This window comes from Taurulus bubalis (assembly GCF_910589615.1).
Source record: "Taurulus bubalis genome assembly, chromosome: 5".
NCBI lineage: Eukaryota > Metazoa > Chordata > Actinopteri > Perciformes > Cottidae > Taurulus > Taurulus bubalis.
In genome coordinates this window covers 6,718,676-6,742,369 of record NC_136593.1, presented here as the reverse complement: position 1 = coordinate 6,742,369, position 23,694 = coordinate 6,718,676, and the positions used below count along the sequence as shown (strand labels likewise).

General features: G+C 44.2%; 1 protein-coding gene across 1 annotated transcript in view; it reads left to right on the top strand.

Moving 5' to 3' along the window:
* magi3b (membrane associated guanylate kinase, WW and PDZ domain containing 3b) overlaps nucleotides 1-23,694 on the top strand; it is a gene marked incomplete at its 3' end in the record, with an annotated part of 119,368 nt that overhangs the window by 68,442 nt on the left and 27,232 nt on the right. Inside the window, exons 2-3 of the mRNA XM_079217630.1 lie at nucleotides 10,612-10,728; nucleotides 18,391-18,510. Of these exons, the coding sequence (XP_079073756.1) occupies nucleotides 10,612-10,728; nucleotides 18,391-18,510 (237 nt within the window). The remainder of the gene's footprint in view (nucleotides 1-10,611; nucleotides 10,729-18,390; nucleotides 18,511-23,694) is intronic.

The following is a 23,694-nucleotide window of genomic DNA, read 5'->3' as shown; positions in this document are numbered from 1 at the left end:
TCATAAAATGCCAACAGCAGGTCTGCATTTTTTTACTTCCCAAATGACACCCTAATCTACGATAGTGAACCACAGTCTGCTTAATATCAGCATTATGTAATTGCCATGTTTACAGTCACATTTGTTTTGTGCTGATTTTTAAATTTCTCATTGGAAAAATATTATGAAAATGTCAAAATTAACAAACAAATTGGTAAATTGCAATTACGTTCGCTTGAGGTTGTTTTATAGTTGATGCACTAAGTTGTAGGGGAAACGCTTGTTGCTAGTTTTCCCAAATTTGTCGCCAGTTAATGAAAATTCTCAGCGAAGGAGTTTTCATCAACGTTGTGCAAACGTTGGCCGGATGCATAAATGCTCTCTTATTATGAGGTTTTGCAGACTTGTAGTCTGAGCCGGATGCTCAGTGACGACCCACATGGGATGTAAAGTGTGTTTGTGTGTCTGCGACTGCATTCTGCAGCTGTCTCCTTCTGCACCGGCCGCATTAAAGATAGAACAGAGGCAGAGGCCATAGACTGCTCATTAAAGAGAGAGCAGAAGAAGAAATGTGAAATGGAGAGGAGCCAGACTGTATGAGATAGCAAAAAAAGAAACAAGAATCAAGAAACAAAAAAGTGAAGTGAAGCGCGATAGAGCGACGTCGTGACTCAGCACCTGCAGGGCAACACTCCTCCTTCCTCTCACCACCTCTTCTCGCACTTCCTCCTTCCTTTACTCCTTCCTCCCGCCACCCCACCCCCATCTCTCGGTCTCTCTGGGACCAGGACTTCTTCCTTCCCCTCGCGCTGCCACAGCAGCTCTGGCACTCCTGCTGTTGACGCTTTTTAATTCGCACACCCCGGCCCCGCCACCCACCTCTGCAGTTCTGCTGAGTCGGGCTGATCTGGCCTTTACTTTACAGGAAGGGAGGTCATCCCTCCATCTCCTGAGTGGGGATGGAGAGAGGGGAGAGGGAGTAGGGGCGGAGAGGAGAGGAGAGGAGGACATATGGTTAGTTAACTTTAATGCGGAGGCAGATGTCTCTGTGAGCTGTGTTTGTGAGATCAGTGGGCTGGAAATGTGTCATGCTATGATCATGCGAGGGGGGGGATTTGTAGTCTTTATTGTCGGGGGGGAGGGGCTGTGACTTGCAGCGTTGGTTGAAAGGCATTTCATATTTTTCCACTGCTGCGGTTATTACGATGAAAGCAGTAGATACTCATTGCATATTGTTGCAAATATCACATTTCCCTTCATTTCATAATAGCTTCACTCCAAAATGTCATCACATGTTGGAGGTTTGTGGACATTATTTGCAGTGTGGAGTCATGTGTTCAAGGTGTGACAGTAACACACTGTCAGTACACACTGCCTTTGTGTGTGTCTCACAAAGACATGCAGCCAGTAATAATTACACATCGTCTTGGAATGATTTGCGGATGCCAACATCAGAAAAATCAACAACAAATCAAATCACCTTGCTGGATTTTTTTCTGGATTTTCTTTCTCTTTTTCCCCTTTTAAGCCGCTTATGCCAGACCTCTGTCCGACTGCTTAAATGAGGTGAAATGACAGTGCGTAGTAGACGGAGCTTTGGGCGTGCGATGCCAATGCCTGTTTAACTCTCCATGGCTCTGTAGCCAGCCAGCCAAGCAGACGGACTGGAAAAGCAGCTACACAGCGTCCAATCAGGCGAGCCGCTCCGCTCCTCCAATGCAGAAATTCTGCACGCCGGTTATATAATTGAAGAGAATTCCACAGACGGTGCTGCATGAGGGTGTGAGATTTTAAGAAAGGTTTATGCCGCACCGAAGGCCGAGGGAATCCCGATCTGACGTACAGCTATCTGAAAAATTCATCTCCACGCTCAAAGGTGCCTTGAGGCAATTTCTGTCCTCTAAAATGGCCACGAGAGGCTGCCAGGTTTGAGAGCAGGATGGAGGAGGTCGAGGTGTGTGTGTGTGTGTGTGTGTGTGTGTGGGGGGGGCGGAGTGGGGTGTCGAAGCTGTCAGGCCAGGAGAGTGATGAGAGGAGCCAAACCAGAGGGCTTGGTGCCTTGGCGGGGCCTCGTTTGACTGAGTGCCACAGGGGAAGAGGGGAACCGGAGGAAGAGGACGCTGCTGACCTGTCCTGCACCCCATGATGGATGGACAGGGAGGCCAACGTTGAGGGGGGGGGTTACAGTAGCATCTGTCTGCCTGCGAATATAGGTGAAGGAGAGCATTAGAGAGAAGGATCTAAAAGCACGGAGTGTAAGAAGCACCCCGGGGTGACGTTTCAGAATGGAGAGACATCCAGAGAGGCAGAGCAGGCCAAAACAAAAGTTGAAGCATGGCTGCCCTGTTGTTGTGGGTCAAGCTTCACGGTGCTCAGGGGACATGCGTATGATGAGTATTTACTCAGTTCTTGTGTGTTTAGTTTATTTCTTTTTACACTTTCTAATAACTGGAGCAGTAACTGACACATGCACCAATCACAGTTACTGTGACATATTACATTAAAATACATATAATTAACGTGTTAGCTTCTTCTAATTTGTTATTGATGCAAGGGCTGGGCGAAATGGATACATCCTCTACAGCAGTGGTTCTCAAATAGGGGTATGTAAAGGCACTCCAGGGGGTACATGAGATTAAACAAATATATATTTAAAATTAGCATCCATTCAAAAATCCTTTGGAAATAGTTATTTAATACATATTAAATGACATATAAGTGTAAGTGCATCAACTGAATTTGATATATTCTAACAGACACTGATGGCACAGCGCTGTGTTTTACATCTTTTTTAAACACAAAAATGCTTCACAGGGGGTACATTACTGAAAAAAGATTGAGAACCACTGCTCTACAGTATCGCCTAATTATAATGTGATTTCATATCACAACATTGTGACAATCCTCAAGACGTAGACTTCCTGCAGAAGCCTGGTGGGAGTTGTGTTGCCAGGGATATTCATCTCACTGCACTCAGCGGCCACTATATATCATATATCATATACATATGAGGGAAAGTAAAATAAATATCTGTTCTTGGCTTAGCCAGCAAAGTCCATACCAGAAGGTACTTCATCGAGTTGATGCAGAAATTATTTAAAGATCCAATGTTGCCAGAAATCAATCCAGCTCACTGATATGCAACTTGTACAGACAGATGTATTAAAGAGAAGGCTGCCGCTGTACAAACAGTATGGAAGCAGCTCTGACTACATTGATGTAGTTTCACCGTTAGTCACCTCTAATGGAAGCTATATGATGTCACATATTCAAACCAATACGACTCCATCGTTTTATGCACACTTCCCCACAAACTCTACGTAATTTGAAATGAAGTTCCGTGTTTTTTTTTATAACAACATTTAGAGAATCTCCTCTCAGGAACAATGACTGCATAAAGCCCTCAAAATACCATATGCTTGCAATTAAGTGACAAAGCCCTCTAGTGGTCGTAGGGAAATTATGACTTGTGTCCGTTTGGAAGCAAATGAAGAAGTATTGTGAAGTTGCCATGGAGCCACACAGTGCAGAGGCAGGGAAGGCTGGATGGTGAACAACACATCAAACAGAGGCCGCTGTTCGCGTCTTGGTTTCCTTTTAACTGTGACCACAGTCGTGTCGCCCTCTTCCGAATTAAATTAGAAGATCCTTACATGTGTCAGTCTAGGAGGGCAATTATAAATAATGTATTTTTGTCTTTTTCATTTGTGGGACTTGATATTTACTGATATTTAGCCGCTCGGCATGTTGCACGTTTAAAAAAAGCTGACCCACTATTAGGTTAACCAGGTTTACGTTTGTCAAATAAATATATTCTTTAACGGTAAATAACAAGGCTTCCCTCTTCTATGAAGTAAAGTCTGACAGATCTGTGCCTCCGCTACTTAAAACTGATCCACTCGTTGCACAGTAAATATATTTGGATTAAAGCATATACTGCATGATGTATTACAGCAAGTGTCTGGATGTCCCAGGGGTATATATTATGGAGAGCGAGAAGACAAAGGAAGGTGTTTCATGAAGATGAGAGATTGCAGTCTTTTTGCATACATATTCCAAGCACACGTGTGCACCAACGTGACTTTACAAATGTCTTTTCGTCTAAATGCGTAGAATTCCTGCCGTTTTAGTCTTTTCAGGAGTTGACCTAGTGCACCGAGAGAGGCGTCAGGGAGCAGAGCCAGACCTGACGGCATATTGCCTATTCCAGAAGACGGGTAATTAACAGACAGACAACAGAGCTAATGACCTCCCTGTGGACGTCCCACGCGCCTCGGGGAGAACGCGTCAGAGTGAAATGTCGCAATACTCACCAGGCGTTCCATCAAGAGGATTAGGAGAGAGAGACAAATCTTTGCACAACCATGCTCCCTAAATAAATAGTTTTAGAAACCACATTTTGGGGTTTTGGATTAAACAAACACCATGAAATATGTTAATAACAATTTGGAGATACTATCTATTTTAGGATTTAAAGGAAACAAACTAAATGTTTTAATTGGTTGTTTTCACGTTTGGGTATCTTGAGTTACCATCCCACAAACTGTGAAATAAGATTGTTGTGGACTGCCTAGATCAGAAAACATGCTATTCAACAAGCCTTTTATATCGGGTTCCCCTTCAAACGTCACATGCAGGTTTATTAGAGACTCACAGACTCTCAGACTTTTAGGAAACGCACCCCCGGGGCAGTCCCACTGTCAAATTGTGGAGTCCTTGAGGGTTCTCTCACAGACATTTTGAACCCTTTGTAAACACATGCCTTCAGTCCACATTCCTGCATACTTTGCCTTAGGAAATTACCCACAATTCATAGTGCTGTAACGGGGTTACCGGTGGAAGCGTGGGAGAAAAAAAAAGGTAAACAAAGAGAATGGCACACAGGCGCTCAGCCCGAAATATTAAATGAACACAGAAACATTATGCATTTTTGAAGGTGGTCCATAAAAACACATGACATCAGAGACTGCTACACACCGGGTTTATCCATCAACCATTTATTTTATTGTAGCTAGTTTGAGTAACAGCTAACGAGTAAATAGATTATTTTACAATAACCTCTCATCACGTAACGCAAGATCCTGGAAGTCATTTGAATCAGAAAGTAAAAAATAAAAATGCACAATTGCCCAAAACATGTTATGACGTTGACAAGGTCGCATTATATTACACATTTAGAAAATAACTGACTGGTTTAAAAGTAGATGAGGCCAATTGACGGAAAGCTGGAGCACCACCAACAAAAATAAAACTTCATCATGAATTAACTGTGTATTTAAGCGAACGTCCGTTATACAACTGATGTTGGATTTATTTATTTCCTTCTTTTATGGCTTACAGAGAAAAAATGACATGATGTGTTTTCAGTACAATACAATCTTATGTAATCATTTTCACAAACTCAACGAGTGCATAATAACTTCCACAGAACAAATCCCTTCAAACGGATGCTCGACGTGTGTGCGTGTGCGTGTGTGTGTGTGTGTGAGCTATGTCTGGAGCTCGGAGTGCGAATCTAATTCTGTGGCTTCTGAGTGAGGTGTTGGTCTAAGTGAGGATGTTAACAGGCTGTCGCTACACTCGGGGTGCCAGGCAGACATTTTCTCTGAGCCTCCAGTTTTTGAGAAGAGGAGTACTGCTGATGCCAGGTGAAATGGCAACGGGCTGCTGAAGGATTCCCGTGGGCGACCTTGCTCTTCTCTGACACATCCTCTGCCGTCGCTTCATGCAAAAAAGAATGACAGAGGCGAGCAGAGGATCCTTGGACCAGTTGAGTGGAAACAACAGCTTCACTTAAAGGGAACCGGTCGCCTGATTGGTCTCATCTCGTCTCATTTGGAGGAAGCCTGAGAATATAGCTCATGATATAATTGACAGGAAATAAATTAAGGGGTAATTTTCTGCCATCACATTGACTGCAATCATCGTGGAATGAATTGAATGATGGAAGAAAAATAAATGGAAATTGTAAAATTTAAGAAACGAGAGAGCAGTATGAAAGAAAGAAATGTGACAAGAGACCAAATGCCCCCTCATGATTTCTTGTAGTAAACAGACAGTTACTGTGCTGCATCTTCCTGGCCATGAATAGAGGCCTCCCCGGCGTACACGTACGAACCAGGAAGAGACTCAAAATGACCACAAAGAAACATAAAACGACTACAAAGAGACACAAAAAGACTACAAACAGGCCAAAACAACTGCAAAGAGACACAAAAAGACTACAAAGAGATGCAAAACTGCTTTAAAGAGACATCAAAGAGACTTTGAAGAGGGGCAAAACCATAAAGAGACACACAATGACTACAAAGAGAAACAGGATGATCACAAATCGACTTCAAAAGACCAAGACAAATTCAAAGTGACACAAAACAACTGCAAAGATACAGAAAATGGCCACAAAGAGACACGTAAAGACTACAAAGAGGCCAAAACTGCGCTTAAAGAGACAACAAAGAGACTATGAAGAGGGGAAAAAAACCTTAAAGAGACACACAAGGACTACAAAGAGACACAAAAAGACTACAAAGAGATGCAAAACAGCTGTGAAGAGACACAACAAAGAGTCTATGAAGCGAAACCTTAAAGAAACACACAAAGACTACAAAGAGAAATAAGATGATCACAAAGAGAAAAAAATCAACTCCAAAACAAAAAGTGACACAAAACAACTGCAAAGATACAGAAAATGGCCACAAAGGGACACGTTCAGACTACAAAGAGGCCAAAACTGTGCTGAAAGAGACCACAAAGAGACTATGAAGAGGGGAAAAACCTTAAAGAGACACACATGGACTACAAAGAGACACAAAAAGACTACAAAGAGAAACAAGATGATCAGAAAGAGAGACAAAAATCAACTCCAAAACACAAAGTGACACTAAACAACTGCAAAGATGCAGAAAATGACCACAAAGAGACGAACAACGAACAGCAAAAAGAGGGTAAATATCAATAAAGTCGTTGTGTCGTGCTCCTACGTGGGAGCTGTGCCCGTCGTCTCATTAATCCAGCGACCATCTTGGCCGGCGCTGGAGAAGTTAGCTGCAAGTGAGTGGACTGCCGACGAGGCACAATGGAGCCCATTGAGTCCCCCGTCACAGAAAAATGAGGCGTGCTACAATAGCCGTGTTATCTGCGGGGAGAAGGAATGAGGATCTCTGATGTGACACAGCCTCACTAACAGCCTCTGACAGGACCCAGGAAGCCACAAAGGCCACACTGTATTTGTAGATCAAACCAGTGTGTGTGTGTGTGTGTGTGTCTGTGAGGTTTCTATTTTTTTCATTTCTTTATCTAGTGAAGTGTGACTGAGCAAGCTTGCTCGACTATCTTCCAGTCAGATGCATCCAAACCTGGTCGCTCTACTATACAGCCACGAGCATCTACTGCTGAGGGCGCACGAGTTACAGAGAGCGCCCGACGACTGTAAGAAGATGTTGCCGTGCTTTCATCATCAAAGAGAGAGTTTCATCATCACAAATGCAACGTTTTTAGCTTACAATTAAGGGCTCGGTGCGCAGCGTCATATTTGATGTGATTGGCTAGTGCTCAGGGAGATTTTGAGCAGGAGAAAAGATCAAAACCTAGCATATAACCTGGTAAAAAGCCCAGTTTTACTTTCAAATTCTCAACGGCTGTAGCAGCCCGAGCTCTGAAACGAGAAAATCGTAGCACTTAAAGGAAGACAAAATAAAATGTGAAGACACCCCTAGGGTGGAAATTCAAAGAGGAAGAACCAAGACATTGGAAGGAGAAAAAGACATTTATAAAAACAAATACAAAAAGTATTTCGTTCCAAAACGTTATCAGCTAGCATGGCAAGAGTTCATTTCCGACTTTCTATTTTCAGAGCCGTTTACTTGAGGCTGAAACATCCATGAAAGGGGAAAAAAGGCATGTATTTTGAAAGATTTTATCAACTGTACACTTATCCTTGGAGGTCTTGCTGTTGTCATATTGACAGCAGATACTATGCCTCATATTTATTCTGAACAGTTGACATACCACTGAAAGTTTAGCTTTGGCTGCATCCAGGATAACCAACAGATTGATGATCAATGAATGCATTGTTTTTATTGTGGGGTATTTAATTGCCAAGCAGTGTGCATGTTCTGGCTTTAGGACGAGGCTGCTGTCCTGATTTGAAGCTAACTTTGTTGAATCCTCGCTTGGATGTGACATCACTCGCTGAAAGCATATGCAGTGTGTTGAAACAGCCATGTTTCCCTCTTAATTCCCTTGTGCGTGAGCTGAATTTGAACGCAAAAAAAATAATTCTGGGACAGTTTTGAGATGAAGTTGCCAGATTGGGCCTCGGTTCCCCCCAACCCCCATTCTCAGTCCCAGTCGGCTTTTCTGCGAGACCAGCTGTGCTGCAGCCCTCTCTTTTGGACAGGCAGACGAAGAACGATGCAACCTTTTTTTATGCTGAAAAAGCCAGGCCCGTCGGGGATGACCGCTCCTAAAACGGTGTCAGATGGCAGCGGGGGCCTGTGGACACGGGGGGGCATTTTGATGCGAGTCAACAACGGCCTCCAAAACGGGGAGCCAGAGTATGTATTAGAGCACAAAATAACAAGACCTCTGTGGTGAGGGTCGCAGTAATGATGACCTGAGCAGGAAAAAAGGATTTGAGCGTTAAGAAAACTGAAATATTGCTGAAGCTCATGATTATTCTGGAGTCAAGTCCATCTCTCTATCCGCTCATACAGAACATCTACAGTGGCGAGAGCGCATCTTTCGTCCTGCTGATTGGTATTCATGGCGATGCAGAGAGGAATCCTGCTGAGCAGAGTTTGGTCTGTTTGCAGCAGAGCGAGGGGGGGAAAAGAGACGGAGAGAGAATAGGGGAGAGAAATGGGGAAAGAACTGATTACTCCTCTGTAGTCAAACTGTTTCAAAGCCTGCTCTCCCCCATCTGTCAAGAGATGAAGCTCACGCTGAAGCTCAGGGCAGACAGACACCGAAGATCTCTTCCTGTTTTCCAAACTCCTCGTCATGTTCTTTTCAGAGCCAAACTTTTCCTCCCCGCTTGTGTGTGACGACTCTGAAGTCTTCCTCTGCCTCAAACTTTGCATGAACTTCCTTTTTTGTTTTTTGTTTTTTTGTACAAAGGCTTCTGGGAGTTGAGAGCAAAGGCGAAATCTTTTCAGATTTTTCTCCGGCGCCTCACTTTTGAGGTTGCGGCATTGTGCGCATCTTTTGGTGGAAAGTTTGCGAGGCCCGCGTGAGATCGCTGTAAAGACAGAGGAGCGCGTCGGCATCCGTCATCTGTCACTTAGCAGTTTGGATTTCACATGTGTTGCTTTCAGATGAAGGAAGGCAGTGATGACAAAGAGTTTGACTCAGTCCAGTTTGTTCTTGGCATTTTTGAACAAGCTGCCTTCACTCGGTATGCAAAATACTCCGGCGCCATGCTCTCTTTGCCTCCTCATTTTGAAGTGTTTCTAGGCCAAATGTGCCCCTCTTGTACCTTAAATCTCTATTTACCCTTAATGATTGAAATGGATTTAACGGAAAGGATCAGAGTTTATGAAAATCTGTTTAACCTTCGTCCTCCCCCTCGGTTACAATCTCCCCTCAGGGATCAAAGTGGAATTAAAAGGTGAATAAAGTAAGATTTAAGCTCTCAGCTAGACGGAGCAGGTGGTCGTACAGGTCGTACAGGCGTAGACTGCATGTTTAAAGCAGCGTATAATATTGCAACGATGAAAACCTTGTGTGCCAAAAATATCTATTTTTGATCACTGTTAGAGTTTTGGGTTTTGAGAGGGTTTCATTCATTCGACCTGCTTACGAGAACGAGGGTCACGCAATCCGAAGAAATGCACCCGGAGCTCGGCCTTTCACGATAAATACGTCATCGACGTGTCATACACCATATAAACATCACGTTTACCTTCTCAACTTTTAACATCATGCATTTATCGTACGATATTATGGACAAGACCTCCATCATGTTCACGTTATCGACTTATTGTACGATACATCGACACCTCCCACCAAGACTTTTTGCTTTATAGGTAGATTTGTACATATTCCAATATCCAATATATAAGTTCATTGCACTTCTAAAGGATGTAATTGTACTTTTATGCTATTGTAATATTATATCAGTGGTATGATACAGCCTTAAATAGCAATATATCATCCAACAAAAATTACCGTTCAGCACAATTTTGATGAGGATGCTGATGGTTGTATTAATATAGGATATCTGTGTCCTCTGCACTTTAATAGAACCAGATGTGAAATGACCAAACACGCTGTTTGTTCTCAACATGTGGCTTGTATTCTTTATGTTTTCATACTAACGTTGCCTTTAATACACCCTCATGGAATGAATACAAGTGTTTATTTTGGAATTAAGTAGAAATGCAGCCAAATCCTTCAGAATGGAAACTATATCGGGATGTTAAGCGCTCAATATCTGTATAAACCCCTGAAAATGAAACATCTGTGCTCCAGAAGTGTAATCGTAGTTTCAAGCACAACACCACCATTCTGATCTAACTCTGTGCTATTGATCACTTCATGAGGCGACATGTCACTTGGATAGATGTCCTCGTCTGCGTAAACCGCCGCCTTGGTTTTTATTGACCCTCCCTGCCTCTGCTCTTGTTTCTGCAGGCAAAGTATTGAACACGGACCTGCGCCACTACCTCAGCCTGCAGTTCCAGAAGGGCTTGCTGGACCACAAGCTCCAACAGATCATACGGGACAACCTCTACCTGCGCACCATCCCCTGTGAGTTTCATCCGTCACACAGCTGGAAGTGCAACCCACTGGTGTTCTCTTTCTATTACGCTGCACAGGACCGTATACACACTCAACACTCGCAAACGCACACAGCTGCTCACTGCACTCATGCGTTTTCATCCTCGCACAGCGCGCTCTCTCTCTCATACACTCCACAACACACACACACTGCTATGTCACCATAGCAACCCCATCAAGGACATCTCTCTAACCCCCATGTAACTTATTTACTTCTGCCCCGTATTCTCACAGTATGAGGAGGATATCAGCTGGTATTATTTAATGGAGTGGTAAATAAAAGGGTTGGTACTGGAGACTGCCAAGAACCAGTGGAAAGAACGGCAGCTGTGTGCTGTATTCAGAGTAAAAGTAATTCATGCCTAATTGAAATGCCGATTGATTGCGATACATATTGCAAAAACAATGCAAAACAGCTGTTGATCTGTATAATTGCTGTTTTTTATGTATGTGTAGTTAATCAATAGTGACAAACGTGCTTGTAGACGACGATCTTGTATCTGTAAAGTGCTAACTCTTTTCGCATCTTAGCCCGACGCTCCTGTATTTATTTGGGTTGAGTTTTTTTATGAGCTTGGATGTGATAATCTTTTAAATGAAAGCGTGAAAATTACCAAAATTAGAGTGAAACGGCTGTCAGTACAGTAAAGATGCAGATTAATATCCCGATTAAGGTTTGTGTGGGTTTGCAGAAATACTGCTTATTTGCCACATTTGCAAAAGCTTCCAGATGTAATTTTCTCGTAAACGGCATCAGTCTATATAAATAGAGGTGTAAATTACAGTAGCAGCAAAGATAATTATGACTGTAACTGAATGTAAGACATCTCCTCTTTGATCGCTGATGTTAAAGAGATATTGCATTTGTAAAGCAACCAGGTGACGCGTGGAAGTGAAATTGCACAAACGGGAGACGTGACTTGAGGCTCCAGTACCGGTAATCCAGAAACTATGATGCAGGCAGATATTTCTTTCTGCTGAAGACGGGCTCTGCTCTGAGGAGCGCCGTAATTGAGAGTCGCCAAGGTTTTAGTCACCTGCAGAGCGGCTTCTCTTCCATCTCTGCTCCCTGCTGCCCCGAGGCTGGTGGTCGCTCTCTGCCTTGTTCAGAAGGGACTCGGATGCACAAGTGTGACATTTTTTTTACGAAGTAAGCTGCTTACCTTTCATGTATATTTCATTTTTTTGAGTGTTTTTTTTTCTTCTACTTTTTCTTTCCCTCCCTTCCTTCACTCTCCCTCTTTATTTCATATATCTGTCAGTCACGTTGGGAGCTTTGTTGTAACTTTAATTTATTTATATTTGTTCCTTTCAAAGCAAAGCTCAGTAAGAGGGGACAGAGAAAAGACAATAATAGAGTTTCACTAACGTCTTCAGTGATTTCATGTCCAAGGACAACCTGATATTCTCGCCTGCTGTCCTCTCACACACACACACACACACACGCCTGCTTTCTGTCGCCCACATCCACACACACACACACACACACACACATACACCCTGATCTAAACTACCACTGCAAACATGGCTTCCAATTTATTTTTTCCCCGGTACAATAGTGGCGGTCTTTGAGTTTTTTTTTACGACCCCGCAACCCTGCATTCATCATCAGCAGCCAGTGGGCTCGCTGCATGAGACTGACTCTTTAATCCCCGGCTTGAATTACTGTCTTAATGAGCAAGAGACCAGGACTCGCACAGCGACGGCACCTCCATCATTCATTCGCTCGCTTTCAGTCTCCCAATCCTTCACCCTCTCTGTTTCACTTTCACTTTTTCTCTGTTTCAATTACCCTCGCCTGGTGGGTTCACTCAGTTCTTTCTGTTGGAAGCATACTTCATGTTTCTGAGTCGATTTTGATGACCACTGTGAAAAGCAGCAAACAATACAAAAGTAATAGTCCTGCGTACTTCTGCTGTTGTAATGTTGCAATCAAAATCAAAGCTCCAATGTATTTAGTATTCACGTCCTGATATCAGGAGCATGAAGAAGGCAATTATACACTATATATTCAAAAGTCTACGATCGCCTGCCATAAACGCTTGATTTGTTACAGTTAGATCACTGAGAGGACTACTTTATATTTCTGCAATGGCATTCATGCTTGTAGGTTGTAGAAGGTCCTCTTTACAAATAAATGTATTTTTGTAAGAAGAGTTAGTTCTGTACATGGAGAACAAAACGCAGACTGATGGTCGAAATAGAAAAGGTCAGAATGAGACAAAGATCCCTCTGAGCATCAGTTGAACGTGAATAGAATAAACCTTCAGTCATTTAAAGAAATTACATTGGAGATTTAAATAGGTTCATTTTTCAGTGTCAAATGCACAATAATGCCTTTTAATAAACAGGAATATGAACAGGTGTGTTGCTTTAGCAAAGCTCTTCATCAAACATTCGCAAGAGAAACAGGTCAGTGTTGGGTTCACACTGTTGGATCACAGAATATCAGCTGAAAATATACTGACACTGTGAAAAGTGTTAAATCAAACACCGAGTGGGCCTGAACAACAACTCCCCAAAGTTGTACACTGATGTAATTAATTCATGATTAGACTAGAAATCACTGGATCAACTAAACGTAACATTTAATCACATAATTCATCTTCCTTTGGAAACTAAACTGTTTCAAATGTACATTTGGTGTCTGAATTATACTCTTTAATCTATTTGAGAGCATCAATTCAGTGTGTGGGCGCCTTGCCCAATTGCCCTTGAACACATCATCTTCACATGCATCTCCAGGTTTGTCTAGAACTACACTCCTGCAGACAACTGACAATAACCACATTGACCCAAGAAGCCAAAAAAACATAGTGCTTCTTGAGGCTTGTCTCCTGCTTTCCCTCAACTCCCAGACCTCCCTCTCCATCACCTGCTCTTACTGCAGTTATCGTGCTTCGCCCTCTAAACGTGCTCTACTTGCTTGGCATCTTTTTTGTCACTGGAATGTGATAATTTATTTCCTTGTGTGAAATTTGGTAAAGATACACACACACACACACACACACACACACAGGGCAGGCCGAGCAGTCGTACGCCAGCTGAATGTGTTGAATGCCGCAAATTGATGAGGCTGGATTTACATCCCAAATGTGTTGACAGTCGACTGCAGCCCGACTGCAAGAGGATTAGCAGATGCGGTTTGTGTCACCGTGCCAGTGGTCCACTCCACTTAACTACCGGCCAGCCACAATGCCGCACGACCGCGGCTGATCTGTGCCGTCTTGTTTTGTGCGTCCGACCGGCACCACGGGGTCAGTTCTGCTGAGCCGCGGCACTTTTAGGGGGCCATAATGGAAGCATTAGTTTCTACTTTTAGGCCAGTTATGAAACCGAAAAGAGGAATGTTCAAATAATAAACTGAAAGAGAGCAAGAGAGAGAGAGAGACAGGCATTGAGCGGGGTTTGTAATGGAGGGAGAGGAGAGGACAGTGATGGGCAGAGAGACAAAGAGAGGAAGATCCTTACTGTCTGTGTGGTAAAAAAAAAAATCACTGGGCCCTGGGACGGGCTTCATCTCATTGGGTCTCTCGCTGGAAGAGGCTCTCAAGAGCTCCAGAGAGGACAAAGGGAGGAGGATTTTTTTTTTTAAAGAGGACACACGCTGTCCTTGGACTCCCTGCTGAGATCAGAGATGGGCAGAAAGAGTTTGATGTGACACTAAAGTCTCCTTCTCACACACACAGACACGCGCACACACACACACACGCACACACACAATGCACTGGCCAGGTGCACGAATTGGTACGCGTCATGGACACATACAGCTGTAAGCTGTCACCTCTCTGCCGGCTTCGTTGCAGCTATTTCTCTTCTCCCAAAGAGTGGATGTTAGAAGTGAACTTAGTCACAGTCTAAATGGACCATCATTTACGAAATGAACTTCATGCTTTAATAAAGAAGACTTGAAACTACAGATTGAGACCATACATTTACGTTTACAATTTTTATTGAGGTAATTAATCAAGTGGGAAGTAGGGTCATTTTCTTATAGACTTCTATCCAAGATTAGCACTTCACTTTTCACACCCTGGGTCTCCTCCTCCATCTGTTCCTCAGTTGACTGATATCATATTTTAAGACACAAGAATAACGGTGGAAGATTGATGTGTGAAGTCGTGTTGTGTTTCTTGTAAAACGCTAATAGCTCCGCTCCGTTTCTCAACGTGACAACAGCAGAGTAAGCCACATGGCAGCGAGTGGCTTCGCTATCTTAAAAGCGAATACTTTACAAAAGGGCCGAAAGACTTTTCCTTTGTAATGATCCTCCTTCCTCTCTCGTTCCCTATTTCTTTCTCGCCATTTCAACAGCGAGGCCCGAGGACATCCTTTTTTCTTTCTTTTTTTTTGAAGTCATAAACATAAAACTATGAACGGAATCTCCATGTTAAATTTATAGCCTGCCATTTCTGACTGACTACCCCTGATGTTCCCATCGTGACATCCTCTCAGCCCAGACTGTTAAAAAAATAAAATAAGGCTAAATAAAAATAGGTCTCAGCTTGAGGGCTCAGGCTCAAGACCTCGCAAAACTGAAGTGGCAATTTGTTTCAGTCCAGGTTAGACGGACACACATGGCTGTGACCACTGTGCGTGGCCATGAAATTAAAGGAACATTGTGATATTTGGGGAAATATGCTTGTTTGGTTTCTTGCCAAGAGTTTGACGAGGGTCTTAGTCTTTGTCCGGTAAATACAGTACAGCCAGCAGCCGGTTTGCTCAATTTAGCATAAAGACCGGAAACAGGGAAACTGGCTTTCTCCAAAGACCCAAAAAAAAAATCCACATTATATCTAATTTATTTAATCTGTGCAAAAACTGAGAAGATTTTAGTTTAAACGGCGGGTCACATGCAGGACGAAGTGACTTGCCGGAGTCTTGACGTCATTATTCGGTTGCCTCGCAACCGGCGGAATATCTGAATTGTACTTTTGCGTTTGGGATTTTGCTCAGATTGAACAAACAAGATAACATGTTAATTAGCGAGCTTTAAAGGTGCTGCCGGGCGGACGTTGTCCTGTTTCCAGTCTTTACACTGAGCTAAGCACACTGGATGCGACATATTTACTGTTCAGAGACACGAGAGTGGAATGGATCCGCTGAGATTACATCCCCAAATGGTGAAATATGAATGAATATATATACTTTATTAATCCCCAAGGGGAAATTTGTTGTTGAGTAGCAGTTTACAGACACAAAATACAATATAAAACAACAGGGATGAAAGATATATACAAACATAAAAATAAGAATAAAATATAAATAACTGGGATGAAAGATATGTACAGCGCAGAGAGTATTACTTTAAACATATTTCAAATGCTGTAACCTCTGCACCATATCAATGTATTATCTGTTGCAGTAACCAATACTAAAGTAGAGCCTCTCTAACACCTCACCTCTGGTCTGGTTTAATTAACAGCAGGGCATCAACTGCTCCCTTTTTTCAACAAACACTGAGCATTTTGTTTCGAAGGTCCAGTCTCCAACTGTTTATTTGAAGGTACATTCAAAGTGTCGACGCCTGTATTGGATGAACCCTCAAAGCTCAGCAAGCCCTCATTATATTGTCAGCGACTGATCCCCCAATAGGAGGCGTACGGTATACATCAGTGTGACATTCAGGATGATGGTTCGGGGGGAGATGCTTGGCAGGTACATAACTGTGGCTCAAGTAATTGGGCTACAGGGGACATTTTGGAGTGACCAAAGCCAGTGCGGGCAGGCAAACAAGTTGGTAATGAGAAGCAGCAGAGGCACACGACGCAATGTCAACTGCTGGAATCAAGGCGCTCTGCGGAAGGAAGCTTCTCTGATGAATCCTTTTTTTTTTCTCACTGCTTTTACTCTGCTGCTCGTGGGCAGAGAAGCTGTCACCGTCCAATTAGCCAGAAAATATGAAAGCGGGAAAAACACAAGGGGACGGCGACACAGAATGACTTAATAGGACCGTTCGGCCACCGCTATCTGTACAGCGGCAACATATTTCACTGAGATCCCTTTGGGGTTGTACTAGAACAGTGGTTCTCAAATGGGGACACGTGAAGGCACTCCAGTGTGTGAGACTTTTTTTTTAAATATATATTTAAAATGAGCATCCATTGAAAATGGTTATTTAATACATTTTCAATCACATATAAGTGTAAGTTCATAAACTGAATTGTACATATTCTATATAGAATCAGACACTGATGGCACAGCGCTGTGTATTCCATCTTTTCCTCAACCAAAAGTGCTTTGCACTGGTACTCGGCTGAAAAAGATATTTCACAGGGGGAACCACTGTACTAGAATATGCCATTTAATTTTAATGCAACAAATGTCATCGAACGGATTGGTAAACATGTCATGCATGGTCAATACAAATCACAGCTGCTGTTTGCAGGTACAGGGAGGGTAAAAAAACCTCCTGATCCTGATCCATCTTCTTCTGACTCGTCTATAGAAAGATGTTCTCCCAGTTTGCATCTCTCTGTTTGACCGAGCTGCTGCTGCTGCTGCAGGGCTCCTCCGTGCGCTCTGATCTCCTCCGACACTGAAAGTCAGGTTGAGTTGAACATTTGAAAGCGCCTGTTTTTTCTGAAATCGACCGGTTGGCCCGCGCTGGTGTTTCTCAGCCTCCGTCACGCCCTCGCACCCGCTGTCCTCGCCACGACCCCGAAGAGGACTCGCCGGGGCCCGAGCAGGCGAGCGAATCTGCCCCGTAACCATGGGCGGCAGTAAATTTTAGGTGACACACATTGTTATGGAATGTAGCTGTGATGAGGTTCACGCTGTGCGCTTTTGTTCAGCCTTCCATGTAATAAATAACTGCTGTCCGGGCTCCCGAGGTTATTTCTATGGACTTCACGAGTTTGGTGGCACGCCACTTAATTAGCCTTGAGTGCAATAATAGCACAGTCCTACTTACTTATTCATGGAATATGGTTTACATAATCCTCATGCTAATGTAATCATTTGGTGTCCATTTGTGTCGTGTGGATATTCAAACTGGGAGAGGAAAAAAATAAATAAATAAAAATCTCCCATCAGTGTTGAAATAGACTGTCGCTTCACCACAGGAGCCAAGATATGCACAGAATGTGTCATTTACATTGACGCTGCCCTCCGTGACGGGGAACCTAAACAAATCCTGGAGGTTACGCAACCGATTGCCGCCATCGCTTTCTTTCACCTCCACAGTTTACTCGGCTGCTTTCGTCATTTCAGCCGTAGCCAGTAGACGCATCAAGAGCCTCCCAATAATGACTTGTCGCTGCAGTTACTCATAAAGGATTAAATGAATACCGCCGCAGGCCCTCATCAATTATCCATCTATCACAGGATGGCACCGAGGTCTTTTTGAGGGGTTTTCATTCCAAAATGAGACATCCGCCTTGTACAGATCGCAAACAAACACGGTTCTAAAGCTCGATCCTCTGTACCTTATGAATCGTGAACGAGAAAGGTCAGTTAAGGATGGTTTGATTTGAGTAAAGAGCTAGATCAGAGTTTTCTCAAAAACAGAATACAACCAAAGTCCTTTCACAAAGCATGGCGTGATATAAACGTCATGGTCTCAAAGCTCTTGTCTCTGCCCTAAAACACCTTGTTTATTTGTCTTTTCTTTCTTTCTTTCTGTCTACCCAGGTACCACACGGGTTCCCCGAGATACGGAGGTTCCAGGAGTGGACTACAACTTCATCAACGTTGGAGACTTCCGGATCCTGGAGGAGAGTGGGCTTCTCCTGGAGAGCGGGACCTACGATGGTGGGTATCGCCTCCACCTTTTAAGAATACAAGAAACCTGCACTCGTGTGGCCACGTGCATTCATGTGCACCATTCACTCTGACAGCTCTCCATAATGGAGCGGCTGTAAGCTTGATATCCACAGTCACTGTGAGTTACAGCCTGCCTCGAGAAATGCGACAAGCGGGACGAAATGTATTGATCAGTGAGACATGATTAAAGGCTTGTTGGAAGTGACAGTCAAATTAGCAGCGATACTCTACTGCCTTCAGATGGACTCCACTGTGCTGCTCCTCCACAGAGCTGGCCGCTGAAGTATGCAGATTTGATATTTAAATATAAATGGATATAGGAGAAATCAGGACGGGGGTGTAACTTCTTTTGACAGCAGTGATTGAACTATACCTGCCATTTATCCAAGAACCTTATTGCCAGCCAGTTTTTTTACAACCCTAACCAGCCGAGGATGACAGTTGTGGTGTGCAGGTTACTCATTTTATTGCAGGCATTCAAACAATTAGGTTGCTAAAAAGTGATTTAGAGCCTGAGCCACCATTGTAGGCCAGTGTGTGTGTGTGTGTGTGTGTGTGTGTGTGTGTGTGTGTGTGTAGACCCTTTTACAGCCGACGACATCCGAAAAATATGCACACGCAATATTGGCAACGGCCCAGCCATCCCAACAAATCAGCGAGCTTTAAATGTCGAATGAAACCTGTTAACAGGATCAAAATGTCGGGTTGTTGCATGTTCGTTTGTCAGAATCGATATTCCAAAATGCGCCTGTGGTTGCTCGTAATAAATGTTGGGTGTAGTTATTAGTATGTATTTAAAATTGACTTTCACGAGGAGACCTACATGTCCTGTCGGTGTTTGCAACAGCTGCCGTCACTACAAGCACCCAGAATGCATTTGGTTGAGAGTCACCAGTTAACGCGGACATTTTTTAAGCCGGAAAACACCAGCTGTGTCTACGAGGATTTAAGCTGTTAAAGGTGTTGACTACCACTGGACTGATCAAAATCGCTTGTGTTTCTTGTGCTAATTTCTCTGAGTCCATGTGATGGTATTCTACATTCTGTGCACGACCACAGATATATATACAGAATATAGTTGTAAGCATCTCGTGACTTGAATGCTGATAATGTCCCGCATGGTGTAACTTATGTGCGTCCTCATCGTTTACAGACTGTGAAAGGCTCCACAGCAAATGTAAAAGTGCTGCCAAGTCTCTTGAGATCATTTCGGGTGTCACCAACATGGAGGAGAAAAAAAAGCACTTTAGCTTTCTTCTTCCATTTCTTATTTGATCAAATCGACGTCAGACGTTTCAAGCTCTAACCTCGGAAATTTGTGGACTCAATACATATTCTCAACCTGGTGCGACCTCATATAAACTAGTCAAATAAACCTGTCTCCTCATTTTACCACCTCTCCTCCTCTCACAGACACGACCAGTAAGCGTTGGCTCACCACAATCAAAATCCAAAACGTTCTAAAGCATAAAATAAAAACGTCTTCCCTCCTAAAGCACCTTTCACACGTGTTCATTTGATCTGCGTCTGGCAGCAGTAAACATGTCAGTGCCGGCTGATACTCTACAGCAAGTAGACAAGCCCAGTCATGTTGTTCCCAGTAGGAAGTTTACACAAGGAGGGATATTTCCGCTTGGGGAACCGTCTGAATGGCTCGTATTTACCATTTCTAACACCTTACACTACAATGAAGCATAAGCACTTGCCCTGTATTTAAAGGTCTTGGAAAGTCAGACGGTCGCAGTGTATTTGTGTCACGAGGGGATTGGTGCGGAGGATTTCTCGCACATTGCGCTATGATTATAGCAATAACATGATAATCTTCCTCTCCCTTTTAAGCTCGTTCTTTTCTTACTGCAAATCCAGGCTGCTGTGAAATAGGAGGGGGTTTTTCTAAATGCTTGATGGGCAACCTCTTGTCGCCTCAATAGACCTTCCCTCTTTCCCATTCAGCCGCGTCTCGTGCTTCCTATATGGATGGAGAATTAAAAGATAAAGTCAAATCCTCATCCAGTGAGAAAGCGCCTTAAGTCTGAGAGTAGCTTCCTCTCCGGGTGTGCACGAGTGTGTTTGTGGAAGTTTGTGCGCATGTGTTATGGGGAGCGCGAGGAGCGCATCCTAACGCGTTGAGGCAGGTTCTTCCAACGGTCTCTGATCCCTGTGATAAGGTGCCAGTCCCCCACCCCTGGTCCTTGTAGCACAGATCCAGAAAAACACACTCACTCACACACACACACACACACTCTGTATGAGCATGCACAGAGAACAAATCAAAGAACTCGAAGATCAGCTTTGCGGAGCTGCCAAATCGCCCACGAGCTGTCCTTCATCTGTGAGCTGAATCCAGGTGGGATTTACACCTCCATAAAGAGGTTGACCGTGGGCAGAGATGGACAGCAAAGGGAGGAAGAGTACATAATAAAGACGGAGACAGGGTTGATATAGAGGCGGGCTCCCTGGTGGAAACCCCGCCTTTTGCAAAAGGAAGCAGGACTGGCTGCGTGCAGATGTGTGGATTAGCTTCTCAAAAGTTTGACGGTTTGAGTGTGCGATCCCCGAGAGAGGACCGAACACTCGGCTATTTGTGACTACGCTCCCCCCAAATCCTCCTCTCTCCCTACAAAACCCAGTCAGCACCGAGCGACTGTGCCGTGGCAGAGAGCGTTGATCTCTCGCCAGCACAGTGGACTCAAGGAGGAGCTGCAAGTAATTGGATCGAGGAAAGAGATTTACTCCATTTGGTTGTGCCTTGCTCTTTTCTTTGAAAAGAGGGAAACAAACAAGGACAGACGTTCCCTCGTAATAGGTCACATGGGTTGCATTTCTTCTGTGAAGAGCTCCCGAATTAGCGTCAGTTTAAAAGCGAACAGTAAGCGAGTTTCACTCAAGGTACTGCGCTAATGGGATTCTTAGCTAATCATAATGGGCTCACTAATAGTCCCAGATGATTTGCCTGAATGCTTGTTATGCTAATGGTTCATGTGTAAAGTATTTTTTCTCCTCTACCTAGATAACATTTCATAGGAGTCATTTAACGCATTGCACACATCATTGTTATCAATCATCAAGCCGTCCATGACCACGTTGATCTCTCAGGAAAAGCTGATCAGAGGTTTAGGACACAGTCCGCACGCATGCTAGCCCGGGTTAGCCGTGTTTTCTGTGGGTCCAGGCTGCTCTATGATTGGTCGTGTACATGCTGCCCGCGCCATGTTGCTCCGGAGGGTCCCAGGTCGCCTGCCAAGCAGACACATCAGCCATCTGCGCCAGGCGCTGAGAGCACATCTTTCTGGGCTCTCGGTCCCTCCTCAGTCTCGGCGCCGCCGAGGTTCAGGTTGGGTCACTCACTCCGCGCAGAGCAGCCGGACAAGAGCTGAATAGCTAAGTGCAGTGGAGTGCAAGAGTGGAGAGACCGCTGCCAGGAAAATAAAAGTATGCACTTTTATTTCTTCCTTTTGGTAAACGGCATCTCTAATCTGCTACCAGGGAATGCAGAACTCTGGCAAATCGAGATCCACGTCAAAATCTGTTGTTTTGGGATCCCCGTTGTGATAATGAGTCTGATTTTAACGAGGAAGGGAAACAGACCTGGAGATTAAATTGACTGAGAGTGAGAGTACAGTACTCGTGTATTGGTGGCAACGTGCTGGGTGGATGGTTTGTGTGCGAGATGAAAGCGTGCCGGTGACCTTGAGCAGCTCATGCACAGTGCCCTTGACGACAGGGAGTCTTTTCATTACTGGCAGCTGATTCCGCCGCCGTGAAATTGCTTGCACGCATGTTAAGAAAGCGGCGACTCCCCTTCCCCCCCCGCTCCTCCTGGCTCATCAACCCGCGCGACACGAGGATCACGGGTAACGTCGGACGAGCTCCCCTGCTCATCAGCTTACGAGGCCTCCCCTCCATTTATAACGGCAAACGGCGCACACAAATCTTCGCCGAGGCGTCGCTTTCACACACCTCCGTATCTGCGACACGCATTTATCAGGGGGGCCACGAGACATGTTTGTAAGTAATTAATCACAGACGGGAGCGTCTGGCTGATGAATGTCAGCGTGCGGCGGGAGACAGGCGGCGGATTAGCCAGCAGACCCAATCTCTCTTTGCTATCGTGGTGCCACCCCTGTTAATGAAGCCATCTTTGACAAATGCGGATGAGTGTCGCTTAATAAACACAGCAAGTCGAGCGACAAGGGGGTGGGTGTGGAGGGGCGGAGGCCCGGCTTTCATCGGGCCTCCTTCCCCTCCTCAACCTTCCCGCTGCTTTGAGGAAGATGAGCGTAGCTTGCATTAACCCAGTTTGCTGTTCATTGTAGTAGGCACGCCCGAGGGGCTGAGGCCGCACTCGAGATGGGCGCACTCTTCAGAGGAGCTGTTGTGGCGGCGCGGTATCGTGCCGTGGAGCTGCTGGATCGGCTGTGATGTGTTCCTCAGAGCCCCTCTGTTCTTCCCAGCATGCACGGCGTTTGTCAGCTTCGCCTCTTTTGTACCGAGCTATAAAAAGATCTAGCGATGGTTAAATGTTGCTCTTACAGTACAGCATCTGCGTGTTCACGCTTAAGTACATCAAAGGTTCATAATACCATAGTCCAACAGAAAATAACATGCAGGCTAATTACATTTCTGAAAATCCCTATTTCGCCAGCAGCATCTCTCCTTGTTCTTTAATTAATCTAATCAGACATCGTGATTTCCCCGAGTGGGCTCGATCCTATATGATCACGTATTGTAAGAGCCGCGTGAATATTTGACCCAACAAATGGATTGGCAAAAAAAAAAAAGTATTTGATATCATTGCGTGGAGACATCTGCCAGAGCAGCATTTAGCAAAACAAATAATTGTAATAAATGGCAGGGATGTAAATCAGTATGCACATTATTTATAATCCTAATGGAGGTTGAATAATTACATACACCACGCCTAAATTGAGTTCCACATACTGCTCACCAGCCATACGTAGATGGATCACCCCATGAGCTAAATGAGCAAATAATTTAACAAAGTTTTGCACTCCAACCCCTCTCTTTACGGAGTGCGCTGAATATTTATAATCCGTAACACAAGGTTTTTCTTCATTAGGGGAAAAAAAAAGAGCAAGCTGAGATTTAGATAATTGCTGTATTCAATGATCAGTGTAATTAGTTGCTGGCAAACTCCTAGTGAAGTGATTT